The 14761-nt window shown below is 45.2% G+C and overlaps 1 protein-coding gene across 6 annotated transcripts in view; it reads left to right on the top strand.

The window, feature by feature from the left end:
- Positions 1–14761, top strand: part of LOC117439033 (growth arrest-specific protein 7-like) — an 80994-nt gene that overhangs the window by 7083 nt on the left and 59150 nt on the right. For 4 of the 6 annotated variants that reach the window (XM_034074724.2, XM_071201844.1, XM_034074726.2 and 1 more), the window contains exon 2: positions 2904–3021. The exons of the other annotated variants lie outside the window; for them this stretch is intronic. In XM_034074724.2, the coding sequence (XP_033930615.1) occupies positions 2904–3021 (118 nt within the window). The remainder of the gene's footprint in view (positions 1–2903; positions 3022–14761) is intronic. 6 annotated transcript variants of the gene reach the window in all.

Genomic DNA, 14761 nt, shown 5'->3' with positions numbered 1-14761 from the left:
CTTTAGGAATCCAAACTATAACATATAATAAGTACCCTGTATCAAGATTGATGCAAAACAAGTGACATTTGACCTTCTTAGAGAGGTTTAGAAAAAAACCCATGGCTTTGGGCATGAAAATTCAGGAAACTCCCCTGAGTATTTTATTAAATATCTGAACTTTGGAGAGGAGTTGGGGGACACACGACACATCAAATCACATCTACAGATCAAGACGAAGCGAATGGAAGTACTCCTAGCGTGTGAAAAACGTGTGCAAAAACGGAGCAGTGGCTGTGATGCTAGCTTTTGCGGCTAGCGGTTAGTTGTTGTTTGAAGTTGTTGCTATGGAAACAACATGACGGAGAAAAAATGTATATCTTCTACATATAATAACGAACAAAGTAAAGAATGAAGTGTAGGCTATGCCTGTTTGAAGTTGTTGCTATGGAAACAACATGACAGAGAAAAGTATAATCTTCAACATATAATAACGGACAAAGTAAATAATGAAGTGTCGGCTATGTTTAAATGTTCGGAATTTGACCATCGTGGCCCTCTTGAGTTGCCGTAAAATATGACTGATGACGGATGCGACGGAAATACACCCGAACACATCTGGTACCCCGAACACATCTGGTACCTACACCGGCGCTGTTGTTATTAGCATCTGGTGCTAATGATAAACTGAAGCAATTTCAAAATGAACCCAATTAAGTGAGTTCTAAATCGTCCTACTTAGTTTATAAGAAAATTATGAAGAGGAACAAATTAAAGGATTTGAAAATGATATCTCTGTAGGTGCTGACGCTGTTGGCGGTTCTAGTGTTAACAGAAATTTAAATTAAATATGTGTAATGGCAAATGCCATATATGATTTTCTTACCTGGAGTTCTGCCTTTTTGAACAGACTTTGAGTCCTAGCTATATTGTCTGCAGTTCTAGGGTTAATATTGATCTAATATGATTTTCATCGGTCTAAATTAGATTTCAAATGATTAACTGTGTATGTAATGAAGATCATAGTGTGGGTTGAATCCGTTTTCATAACCACTGTCTTTTAACTGATTTAAATGCGGAAACTGGGCTTATTCATCAGAATGTTGTATGACTTGACTTGCTTGACCTGAGCAATGACTTGACTTAACTTGACTCTCACCACAGTGACTTGGGACTTGCTTGATATTTGTAGGTCAAGACATGAGACTTGCTCATGACTTGCACATGTAGGACTTACTCCCACCTCTGCTAGTTTGTGCAGATTGCATGAAGTTAGCACTCTTTCGCTTAGTGCTGATTCAGAGGCTTGGCATTGGACTTTTGTCTGTTTTGTTTAGGTTATGACAAATGGTCCATATCGTCAGTTAGCTGAGTTTCTTCCCGTTAAGTGGGTATGACACATTAATAGGTTGTTAAATGTTAAGAAGCCCTGAGACACAGTTTCGTTAAAATGGTTTTGTTTGCCCCCGCCAGCAGGGGGCTATCGGGCTTAACAGGTTAACGGCCAGTTGGTGGCTTTGTATGTCTCTTTCTTTCAGAAGTTGCAATGAAATTTCACACCGATGGGGGATCTTGTAAAATTAAGATCCATGGCTCAGTAGCCAGGGAGAGGTCCCAACATTAACATACAATGAAGATTAATCAGAATGTTCTGTACATTAAACTATGTGATTCATCACTTGTGTTCCTGGGAAAGCAGGGCCTTCAAACGATTGTACTTTGAGGGAAATTATACATTATTGTTCAATTCATAACAACAAGGTATACATGTGTCATTTGACACATAATAAAACAACTTTTTGCATATTACATAATTATATTACAAGACAAGCATGTGTAAGCCTGGTCACACCCTGCATGAGATCAGTTAGAGAGGACAGTATGATCATTCAAAGCTGGACGCATGGACTTGCATAAAGGTGAGTGAAGCAGTCTTTGAAGGGTCACAGCGAGACATGCATTGTACTTAGTACTCAGTGTGGAAAGCAGAACTGTGGATTGACATGTTGCTATATGATCCTGAACAGAAGTGCAGATAAGATGTGAGGAGAGCACAGTGTGTGTCAGTATGACCCTGTGTCAGCCACGTCATGTGTCTGGCTGGAGTAGAAGCTGCGAGGAGAGGCAGTGAGACAAACAAGGCTTTAGAAATCCACATAAACTGGAGGGGTGGGTGGGTTGTAACAGAACAGGCTTTGTTAGCAGTACTTGCCACTCTCACAAACACATATGCAGACAATAATCACAGTTTGTGTGCATGTACGGTACATATTGTAGTTTCATGCATTCATTCTCAATTAGATAATTGCTAATGGACTTTGTCCGTGTTCTGATTGGCACGTGTGGTCAGCAGTGCATTGGTTGGTAGGAGTTCCCTGAGAGCAGACGGAATGAAGGGAAACAGTTGTGGACTTTAAAACCAAAGGCACACTATAACGCTTGGTACGATGCTGGGGGGTTCAGAGTTTGTTGCTAATTTTACGTGGGTTTGTTACCATGAAAAACTAGCTGATATAGAATTTCTCAAAACAGCATCTCTAAAGTGTAAAATGTGGTGCAATGCTGTTTCTTTCTGCTGACCAGTAGCAGATGTGTGCAGTGTGTGTTCTCCAGCTGTAAAGTGTGTGCATACACTCCCTTGTTCTGCATGTGGCAGTGCAGCTTGCTCCACTCTGAAGTCATTGGCTGCTGGTTGTGAAATACTTGAGGAAGTGGGAACCTAATTGAAGTCAAACTATTTGTTGCACAATTTTAGAGCCTTCAGTATTTTTGTTAAATTCTGTTACATTTTTTATCCCCAGCACTTTTTTAGATTTAGACAGTCCTTTAAGAAATACATCTTTACCTTTGATCTAACATGTGTTTTAAATTGAAATCCAAAGTGCTGGTGGTTATTGACACAAGCTGACTGTGTGTTTTGACAGAGGACAGCATCTCTCTGTCAGCTCCCTGTGGAGGGGCTCAGAGACCCCCTGCCTCCTCAGTGGAGATGCTACATGTCTCCACAAGGCTGCCGATACTACGTCAACACCACAAGCAACGGTAAGAGTCAATGAAGTAAAATAGTCAAGGACACATTTTTAAGATGTATTTCCAGAACATAACCCCCCTCTCTGTTTATGTACGGGTAACAGATTCCTCTGCTAACAGCCCGTAAGCCAATACTCAACTAGGCTGTCGTTTAAATATTGCATATATTATATATAGATATAATGACCTGCTCCTTCAAATCAAATCAAGCTTTATTTATATCGCACCTTTCACAGTGGTAACACAAAGTGCTTCACAAAAAAACATAGACAATTCACAAATAGAAACAATACTATCTCTCCCTTCCAGGTTAATAATCAGTGTAACTCGTAGCTTTGCGATATACACTGTATACATTGATAGTATGTATGCATACATACACACACGATACACATTTTTTAAAGAATAATAAAATACAATTCAGTTAAAAGTCCAATTTTTATAAAGAAAAAAAAAGGTGGGTCTTGATTTTGTTATCTTAAAAGTGTGATCGCTCTCTGCTACCTCAGATCCTCTGGAGGCTGTACCACAGCCACATTTCTGTGATAATAAAATGATGCTCACCGTGGGTCTTTGTTTGACCTTTTGGGTACGATTTAAAAGGCCAGTACCAGCACACTTGAGGGTTCTAGAGGGCTCATAGGTTAGAAGCAAATCCGAGAAACTAGCTATGCCCAAGACCATAAAGAGTTCTCATTCATAACACTCCGTTCGATGTCTCACTATGGGATGCGCCTCATCGCGGAGCAAACAGAAGCATCAATCTCATTACGCCAATCCTGATTGGCTGGTGATCTTAACGTCAGCGTCAGGGAATTCACCCCCTATAAGTAGCTTGCGCCACGACGCATGCGTCATTCAAACACCTCTTCTCGCTTCAGAGCACATCTCTATAGTAGCCGGACAAGCATAACGGTCCACAGACTGAACCCAAATATAACCATTTCGGTCGACGGGCGCTCGCCGGCTACTCCTTCTGCTTTGCAGGAAGACGGTAATACTAACGCCAGTTAGTATTGAAATCGACCTCGCCCTTCTCTTCCCCGGAAAGTAAGGTAGGTCTGATTTTTTGAAGCTAGCAACACACCTGTTGCTAGCTCGCTCCCTCACTATCGACCCCACGGTAGCGAGGAACTTTTTTCTTTTCTCTTCCCCACGGAGGAGGAAAGGATTAAAGGAGCATACAGATGTAGCGCTTCATTTCAGACGCCTACCCGTGCGGGTCCATGATCGGCACGGGGTGGGCCCCTGCTGAAAAGGAAACCCCCCCCCCCACAGGACTTGAAACGCCCCCTTGATAAATAAATGTAATTTGAATGAAACCAGCTGCAATGGATCATGGATCCACCAGGGGGAGCCGTGCAAAGCTGCCACACTGGAACTCATGTGAAATAAACAGCTGATAGATCTACAGGTATCTGATCGGATATTTGTTAAGATCCATATGTCACGGATAGGATCATATTCTGTGCTAAATAAGAGACATGTAGTCATTTACAAAACATCACCATGTTTTTATTTAACAAAATAATGTTGTTTAATTCACGTAGGCCTAGGTGTAAGTACAAAACATCGCTATGTTTTTTCATCAAGAAATGCAGCCCGGCTCAAACATACAGCGATGTCCTCTCACAGTACCATGGAAAAGTGAAAGTGACCAGAGAGGAGTGATGATTGGTTAACGCGGGGTAACATTTCAGGGTAAGCCAATCAGAGACAGAGTTGGGCGGGTCTTGCCTTATGGGGAAAATACACAGACACACAAACACTTGCTAACACACACACATACACGGCAACGCCCACCACCAGCACACACACTATGGCAGATGCAAGTATCAGCGAGAGCAGCAGTGCATTTACAACTTGGAGATAGAACCACTATTACTACAACAAGAAGTAAAGTGAAAAGTAATGTACACAATCTACAGAATAAAATATAGAATGAATTGAATGATAAATAAACAGTGAGCTTGAGTATGAATACACTAGCAGCCTGTGAGCAGTATTAACAGTGTGTATGAATATGCTAAGATATATAAAGTATGAAAACGGTAAGCAGTGCAAGTATAGTATAAAAGATATGGATATTAATTTCATGATAAACATTGTGGAACAATGATGAAAAATGTGATTGGAAGTGGCGACGTAAAACTGACACAAAACAACAAACAAAAATCTTTTGAGAAGCCCCCACCCCCCATGTTGCCTGTGCTGTATGCTGCAAACTCTTTGTTTAAAACTAATTGGCCATCGGAATGTGTGGAGTAAGTCTCCCAAGCACATTCCACAGCTCCCCCCCCCCCCCCCCCCTCCTGTGATCTTCCGTCTGTAGTTTTGTGTTTGCATATTTCAGTGTTAATTTTGGCAGTTTTGATTTAGTCTTAGTCTTTAGACGAAAATGGTTATTAGTTTTAGTCACATTTTAGTCATTCTTATCCTTCGTAGTTGTAGTCTAGTTTTAGTCGACGAAAACTCAAAACATGTTAGTCTAGTTTTAGTCGACGAAAACTCAAAACGTTTTAGTCAACTTTTAGTCGATGGAAAATTACTTTTTAGTCAACTTTTAGTCAAAATGTGTCTCTATACTCTCTGAACGCTCCATCCCCGGCAGATCTCTGTGTCCGCTGCAGCATGTCTGTTAGGCCCCGCCCCCCGCACACAGAGAGACACAGGGAGATCGCTCTTCTGGAGTGAAGAGAGTGGAAATAATGATATTGCAAGTTAGAAACGTAAGATGCATTTTGACAAACAAGATGGACACTTGGGGGAAAATATGCTGCTTTTTGAATGTCCGATAGTCCACCATTAACACCTTAGTCCCGTTTCGTCTCGTCAACGCAAACTAAATATACATTTCGTCATAGTTTTCGTTGACGAAATTAACACTGGCATATTTAAACTGTCGCACTTTCTGTTGTTTCTATCGCACATTGCCGGTACGAAAGGGTCTGTGCCGGAAATATCAAACATTTAATAAAAGTGAAAAACAATGAACAAGACTTAACGTATTCATCATAATTAATTATATTTATTTCGTTTGGATGTAGGATTTTTGACTTTGTTTAGAGCTGTGATCTTCTCTGCAGCAGAGAGCTAAGCGCTGTCAGACCGGACCTAACCCTGAAAAGTATTATCATCTGAAAGTAATCATTATGTTATTAACCCTTTGGAGTCCTGGGCTAATTTGGCCGTTTGATTACCTCACCCCCTCCCTGGTAAATACATTCTGTTGAGCAGAATCTACAGTTTCCAGTATTTTCCGTTTTGTAAAATGATAAATTACGGCGAAGATATTAAAATATGTGCTTCCATTATTCATACTTCTGAAATATATCTGTATTAACTTTATATTATCGTATATCCATGTTTATTGGGTCTTTTTGCATGAAACAAAGACTGCATATAGTTTCAAGCCAGTACTTTCGACAGAAATACACATATACATCCTGTTGAGCAGGATCTACAGTTTCCAGTATTTTCCATTTCGTAAAATGATCAAATACGGCGAAGATATTCAAATATGTGCTTCCATTTTTCATACTTTTGAAATGTATTAACTTTATATCATCGTATCTCCGTGTTTACTGGGTCTTTTTGCATGAAACAAAGACTGGGATATAGTTTCAAGCCAGTACTTTCGACAGAAACACACAGCAATGTTGTCCGGACTGTTGTTTTTATGCGGCACCGGCTTGAACAGGTCATGTGATTTGATCACGCCGGCGTGACGTTCGACTCCAAAGGGTTAATATTAAATACATTAAGTATTTTTACAACTTGTATTTAGAAATACTCTGTTGTAATTATTGATGCATAAATGTGTTCATCCATTCAATGTGGCATCTGCTATAATGGGGTTAATGTATGATATTACTTAATAATACAATACATTATAATATATGATATGATAATTACATTTTAGTTTTATTCATTTCTTATTTCATAGTTTCTCATTATTATTATTTGTATCGCTCATCTTATTTTTGATTTTATTAATCTGTGTGAATCTGTGCTGTCCTGTTTTTCACTCTCACCCTGTTGCTGTTTGAACTACTGAATTTCCCCACAGGATTAATAAAGGTCCATCTTATCTTATCTTAATGTATAAGTTGATTTACTTCAATCTACTGTACTGTGTAAAAACACCCCAACAATATTACAAGAAATATACTGCATAAAGCAAACTATATACTTTATTTGATCTAAAATATTGATGTTTTTTCATTATAGTAGCTTGTGAAAACCATACAGTAACAAATAAGTGATTAAATGCTACAGTATTCAGCAAACACAACTGCAGAGCTGCAAACATTGCAAACGGACTAAGTTGCCACCCAGTTGTCTTTGTGTATTTTGTGAATGAAGCGCCATCTCATGGTTAAATCCTGTAATTGAACAAATGTGGAAATTGGGCAACGCCCTCTAGCAATTTGGCAACACCCCCAGCCACTGGCATCCGCTGGGCTTTTGTCTGGGACACACCCATTTGAGTCTGATCTGGAGTGCTACATCTGTACTGTCACACCAGTCAGTATTCTCCGGGAATAAAAGACCCACACCGTCCTTTTCTCCGGATTAAGGACAGGGTGGTAACACTTTTTTCTCCCAACTTACCTGTTGAGAGCAGGCCCTCTCCACGCCACGAGGCGAACAAGATGGACGCCTCTCTCCCTCACACCAGAGGAGTCAGGGACTCGGTGGCTCGACTCTGCGGCTGCGGGTTGAAGATCTCGGGCACAGACACACACCAGGTCTGCTCGTCCTGCGCTATCGACAACCCCGGCTCGTGTCCGCTTCACCGTGAAGAGCCTCCGCCGACGGCTAGCACGCCAAGCTAGCCTGTCGGAGCAGGACCCCCCCATGTCCACTGACCTGCCGGCCGGCAGTCAAGACGCGGGGACGTCCGCTGCAGAGAGTGAACCCCTCTCCGTGTCGGTCTGGGGCTCATTATCTGCGCCCTGGCAGGCCGGGACCCGGTGACGGCAAGACACGCAGGAAGGGGACCCCACGCTTTACCAAGCTGGGGCTCCCGTTTAGACCTCACCATGGTCTCACCCGCGGAGGATGTCCTCGAGCTGGACTACGATGAGGACGAAGAGGACGCCTTGGCGTTCCTCCTGTCCGAGTCGGATGAACATGAAGAGGACATCTTCATGTCATCGGCTCAGGCTGCAAAGCCTGGAGCGAGGGCTGCTTTCCCGGGCGATAGCACACCAGCTTCGCCCTGTCTGAGCATGGACCTGCAGGCCGTGTGTAAACGCGCCGCGGCCAGACTCGACATCCCGTGGCCTGAAATGGCCAAGGAGACCTCCAGGTCCCGCTACGAAGGGAAACATTTTCCCCAAGCAGCGCGGACGAAGAGACAACTCCTTCCGGTCTTCCCGGATATGTTGGATGAGGTGTCGGTCTCATGGAGAGACCGGCCCTTCAGCAACAAGGTCCCAATCCAGGGCGCCTCCTCCCTAGACTGTGACGGAATGGAGAAGCTCGGCCTGCTCCGCATACCGCCCATGGAACCGCTGGTAGCGGCCCACCTCCTACCGAGGATGGGCCCGTCACCAAGCAGGAACCCCACACAGCCAGCAAAGTCGGACCGATTTCAGTCGACAATGACTGAACGGTCCTACAAAGCCGCAGCGTTGTCCGCCAGGGCCCTGAATGTGTCCTCGCTGCTAACCGCTTACCAAGCAGAGCTCTGCGAGGACCTGTCGGGTAACCCGGGGGCAGCCACTCTGGACGATGGCAGCGGTCATGGACATTTGTCTCCGTGTCCAACGCTGCGCCGTCCAGGCCACGGGCAAGGCAATGGGGATCATGGTGGTGCAGGAAAGAGCGAGATGGCTCAACCTCACCAACCTCCCAGACCGGGAAAAGGAGGATGTGCTGGATATGCCCATTGTTCCCGAGGGAATTTTCGGCTCCGCTCTCGCCTCCATGCAAAGGAGGTGTGAGTCGAAAAAGAAGGAGGACGAGGCACTCCACCTCTGCCTCCCTCGAAGGGTCCAGCCGCTGCCTTCGCAGCAGCAGTCCTTCGCAGCAGCAGTCCTTCGCCCAAGCTGCCTCGAACCCTGCTCGGTTTAAAACACCGAAGACGCAGAGGTCGATTTTCTAGGCCAGCTCGCCCTCATCTCCAGCCTGGGCTGGCGACTCGGGGCGGGCTGGCCTAGAAAATCTCCGGTTCCGGCTGCAGCTCAGGCGCAGCCAACCCAGAATTTCGGCCAGCAGGCGAGGAAGAAGAAGCGAGCGGCGTGACAGCCCCTCCTTCTCCCCTCTGTGACAGAGAGGGAGAGATTTTTCAAACCACTTTTATTCACAAATCAAATGACCAAACAGACACATTGTCAGTTCAGACAACTACTGAAAATAAGATCCTCATTCACCACATAACACAAAGCATTTTTAAAGCACCACATGGCCTCAAATTCTCCCACATATTTGGTTAAGCAAAAGTAACCGTAGTCCGCTTTCAGTCTTGCTTTAACCATCCGCTTGAAAATCAAAACTGCATTGGTATCCAATGATTCCGCGACTTTATTCCTCCTGCTGAGGTAGATGGCCATTTCAGCCTGCCCCAACAAAAAATTAAAAAGCTGACTTTTGCACTTTTGCTTCTGGCTGTACCTCCAACCCAAAATGAACATTGTCTTAGAAAAAAACACATTAAACAAAAACAACATCTGAGTGAGTAACTGAAAGAGACAAAGGAGTCGACCACATTTTTTAAAGCAATGAAAAATGGTTTCCCTCTGTTCACAGAAAGGACAGGCGTCAGACACTGTAGGGTTGATCACTGAAACAAACGCATTAACAGCTACCGCAGCGTGGAGGATCCTCCACTGGAGGTCCCCACCCCTCTTAGTCAGCGGAGGCTGGAGAGCGCTCTCCACTCAGGCCTCTGAGCCTCCGTCAGGCCCAGGTGGGCTCTCCACCGGGTGTCCACTCGCTCTTGGAGTCTGCTCTGATTCAGCACCTTTGTCACCAAATAATAAAATGTTTTGTTGGACATGGTGCTAAACTTAAAATCAGTAACATTGTCCAACTTTAACAAAAAACCCTCACAACTGAGATCAGGAAGACATCTCATCTCTGGAAAAGAGTCATTGTCATTTGGAGACTTCAGTCCGTTACAGTGAGCAGCGATCAGCGCCAGCTCTGATTGGCTGAGCTGCTGCTTCCAGCTCTGCAGCAGGAGGCTGACCACCCGGACTGACCTGAGGCTCAGACGTGAGGCCAGGCCTGCAGCGTTGTCCAGACGGGGCCCACACACCTCCACCACCTGGCCCAGCGTGAGGATCCTCTCCTCACAGAGTCTCTGTTGTAGAGAAGGCCCTACTCCACACACAAAACGAGATCCACGGACCACCGGCTCTCTGAGGAGCCAGAACAGTGAGCCACAGCACTCTGGTCTCTCTTTTCTGAGTAGTCCCCACACCTTGAAGAGACCTCCATAGAAACCCGAGAGATTGTTCAGGCGTAATCCTTTCAGGTCCATTAGGAACAGCGACTCAGCCAGACCCAGCCCACCACAGCGCTCCAATAAGGCCCGAGCTACGGGTCTTCAGACCAGGTCAGCAGGTCCAGTCAGGAACCTCTGGACGAACCGGAGCCTGAAGGCCGCCCCTCTGCTTGCCAGGTGAACCAGGCCATGTCCTCCCTCCTCCTTTGGCAGGAACAGGACGCTCTGAGGGACCCAGTGCATGCGGTCCCAGAAGAAGTCCACCATGAGAGCCTGCACCCTGGACAGCAGGTTTACGGGTGGGTCGGTGCATGCCAGCCGGTGAGCCAGCATGGAGGAAACAAGGTTATTTAAAATAAGGATACGCCCTTTAAAAGAAAGTTTGGGAAGGATCCACTTCCACTTCTTTAACCGGCCTTCCACTTTCTCTATAATCCCGTCCCAGTTCTTCAAACAAAACGTGTCATCACCAATATAAATACCCAGGTACTTTAACCCTGCCCTTTTCCAACCAAGGCCCCCAGGTAACACCAAGCTGTCAATGCTGCCCTCGCCTCCTGCTAAGGCCTCACTTTTCCCCCGGTTGACTCGAGCAGATGAGATTTTGCAAAAATTGCTCAAAGTTTCAGTTAAAACATTGATGTCATCTTGTTTTTTAACAAAGACCATTATGTCATCCGCATACGCAGACAATTTAAAAACATCCCTACAGCCAGGACAAGAGAAACCCTGTAACTTTGACCTTAACCGGTGTAAAAAAGGCTCTATGGCCAGGGAGTAGAGCATCCCGGACAAAGAGCAGCCTTATCGGACTCCTCTCTGAGCTTCAAAAGGAGCACACAAACTACCGTTTATCTTCAGTACACTCTCAAGGTCCCTGTACAAGACCTGGATCTTGGCTCTGAGACCAGAGCTGAACCCAAAAGCTTCCAGCGTCTGCCACAAGTACTGGTGTTCAACTCGATCAAAAGCCTTTTCTTGGTCTAGAGAAATCAGACCAAGCTCACAGCCCAATGAACCGGAGAGGTCCAGAACATCTGGAGTCGAGTCACGTTGTCAGTTATCAACCTGCTGGGTACACAGTATGTCTGTCTACGTGAACGACATGCTCCATCACTTTCCTCAGCCTCGTCGCTAACACTTTGAAAAGCAGCTTGTAGTCGGTACAGAGTAGAGACACAGGACGCCAGTTCTTAATCTCCTGCAAGTCTCCTTTCTTAGGGAGGAGTGAGCACAGCTCTCCTGCAACTCAGAGGCAACCTCCCGTAACTTAGACTGTCTCTGAGCACACTCAGCAGGTCGTCACCTATAACTGGCCAGAGAGCCTTATAGAAGTCTGCAGGCAGGCCGTCTATGCCAGGAGCCTTCCCACTCTGCATGCTCTGCAGGGCTTCCTGCAGCTCCTGGGCAGAGAGCTCCGCCTCCAGCTCAGCATGGTCCTCCTCAGGGACATTAGGAAGGCCCTCATAGAACGACTGCCACCTCTGGCTCGGCCTGTAACTCTGTTCTGTAGAGCTCTTTGTAGAACTCCACAGCACACTGACGAATGTCGGCGGACTCCTGAAGCAGCTGCCCAGCATTGGATCGCAGGGAGTGCATCAGCCTCCTCTGACCATTCTTACGCTCGAGACCAAAGAACAAGTGAGAGGGAGCATCCATTTTCACGATGTTCTGAAAACGGGATCTGACCAGAGCACCCTGAGCAGAGCACCCTGAGCAGAGCACCCTGAGCAGAAAATCCAGCAGGTCAGACAGAGCTGAGCTTTTACTTTTGAAAACTTCAACATGTTCTCGCTCTCCTGTGGAGTCTGCCAATCCCTGCAGCTCCACCACTTCTCTCTCCAGAGCTCTCAGAGATCTAGCCATGTCCTTTGTGACATTGAAAGTGTACTGCAGCAAAGCAGCTTGATCTTCACTTTACCTACATCCCACCACTGCTGAAGAGAATTGTACTCACTCTTAGATAAACTGTAGTTTTCCCAAAATAATTTAAATGGTTGTCGGCCAACAGAGAAGCATTAAAGTGCCAATACGCACTATTACACTTAACATGATTAATAAAAAGTGAGACTTGTACGAGGGAATGGTCAGAGATTCCCACTGGACTGATGGAGCAGCTTCTGCTCACATTCATGTGATGGTTAAAAACATAGACACGATCCAGCCTAGCTAGAGACAACAGGTTATCCCTAGAGGGCACCCACGTGTACTGCCGCTGGCCCGGGTGGAAGTGCCTCCAAACATCACACAGCTCAAAGCTTTCCGTTAGCCTTATTAAGGCACTCTTCGAGGCAGCATGCGGCTCCTGGTGGTTCCTATCCAGCACAGGGTTCTCTGTGCAGTTGAAGTCACCCCCCAGGAACAGATACTCCTCACTATCACAGGTGCTAAGAGTGTGTTTCAGTTTCTCAAAGAACAAAAGCCTCTCTGCGCCCACACTGGGAGCATAAATATTTATAAAACATATTTTAACTTTTTCAAATTCAGCATTTATTTTGAGCAAGTGTCCTGGGATGACCTCATCGACCGCACAGGAGAAGGGTGTAAAGCCCCTCGCAAAGAGAATGGCAACCCCTCCACTATCGCTGCGCTTATGGCTGAAGAAGCCCTCCCCCCCCATCCCCTCCTCCAGTCACTCTCGTTCTCAGCAGTGCTGTGAGTTTCCTGGAGAAACGTCACATTTAAACTCTTGTTTCCTAATAAAGTAAATAGAGACGCTCTCTTAGCATCCCCTCGAGCACCGTTAATGTTTAAAGAGCCCAGCTTTATGTCACTCATAATGAAATTATAGTTGCATCCTAACAAAATCAAAAACCTGGCTGAAGAAAAATAAAAAATAAAACCAAGATGTATTTATTCATAATTCTTTGCAGTTTCCTCTCTAATCCTCTGAAGTATCTTCTTTAAACGAGCCTTCTCTGGGCCGCTGAAGAAAGGTTCCCCTAAAGCTTCTTTGCGCCGCATGAGAAACCTGGCAGCATTGTGAAATATCTGCACATCAGCAAAAAAATCATCTACCTTCACCAACCTCAACCCCTTAGTTTCCGCCAGAAAGGATCTGATCCTCTGGAAAGAATACTCCTCTCCCTTTGCTACCTCAACGATGTCAAAAAATGACTCGCTGTCACTGTCCTCTCATTTCATTTCATTTCAAACCTTTATTTATACAGATAAATCCCATTGAGATCATTGATCTCTTTTTCAAGGGAGACCTGCTCCAGTAGTTCCACATGAAACATAAAAGCATAAACAGAACAACAAAAGGACATCATCCAGCATCATTTACATAATTATCCACATAAACAGGTACCAATAGCTTCCGATTGAGTAGCATCCAACCGAGCTTTAAAAACATTTAGTGGCACCAGATTGTTCAGTTTCCATTTAATTTGCAGACTATTCCAAGACAGAGGAGCTGCGCATCTAAAAGCTGTCTTCCCTAAGACAGTCCTAGCAGTTGGCACATTTAATAAAACCACAGCATTCGATCTCAGGCAGTAGCCACTTACAATTCTCCGTGAGATCAGGGAGCAGATATAAGATGGAAGTTTCCCTAACATGGCTTTGTATATAAAAATGTACCAGTGATTGAGCCTCCGTACAGTTAGTGAACGCAAACCAGCCCTTGCATACAGGGTACAGTGATGGGTTGATGCTTTACAGTTAGTCACACATCTCAGTGCACTGTGATACGCAGCATGTAACATGACCAGGCAATTGGCAGGTGCATTCATATAGACCAGATCCCCATAGTCCAGCACAGGTAAAAAGGTCACAGAGACTGGCCTTTTCCTGGCCTCAAGCGAGAAACAGGACTTGTTCCTGTAGAAGAAACCTAGCCTAACCCTCAGCTTTTTTAGCAGGTTATTTACATGACGTTTAAAAGAGAGACAATCATCAAGCCAGATACCAAGGTATTTGTAACAGGCAACAACTTCAAGTTCTGAGTCCTCTGAGACTCCCTCTGGCTGAGAGGAGGAACACAGCAACTCCTTCTTTGACACCTTCCCTTTTTGAGTCACACTTCCTTTGCTCACTTGTTCGTTTTTCCTTTTAACAGGTAACCTTAATAAATCCTCATCCATTACCACATCCTCCAGAACAGACTCAGCCACTCTGGCTGCAGTGTGCTCACTATCTGCTTTCTGTGTGACCTGAGTGTCCGTATGTGTGATACTGTGTGTACCGGCTGTACGAAGCAACCGACAGCGGCTCCGCAGCTGGCGCGGACCCCAGCACCGGCGGCTCCAACAACTCATTTCTCAGAAACGGGGGTACATTTGAGATGATGACTTT

Source organism: Pseudochaenichthys georgianus, chromosome 23 (assembly GCF_902827115.2).
Source record: "Pseudochaenichthys georgianus chromosome 23, fPseGeo1.2, whole genome shotgun sequence".
Taxonomy (NCBI): Eukaryota; Metazoa; Chordata; class Actinopteri; order Perciformes; family Channichthyidae; genus Pseudochaenichthys; species Pseudochaenichthys georgianus.
This window is presented reverse-complemented; position numbering and strand designations above follow the sequence as displayed.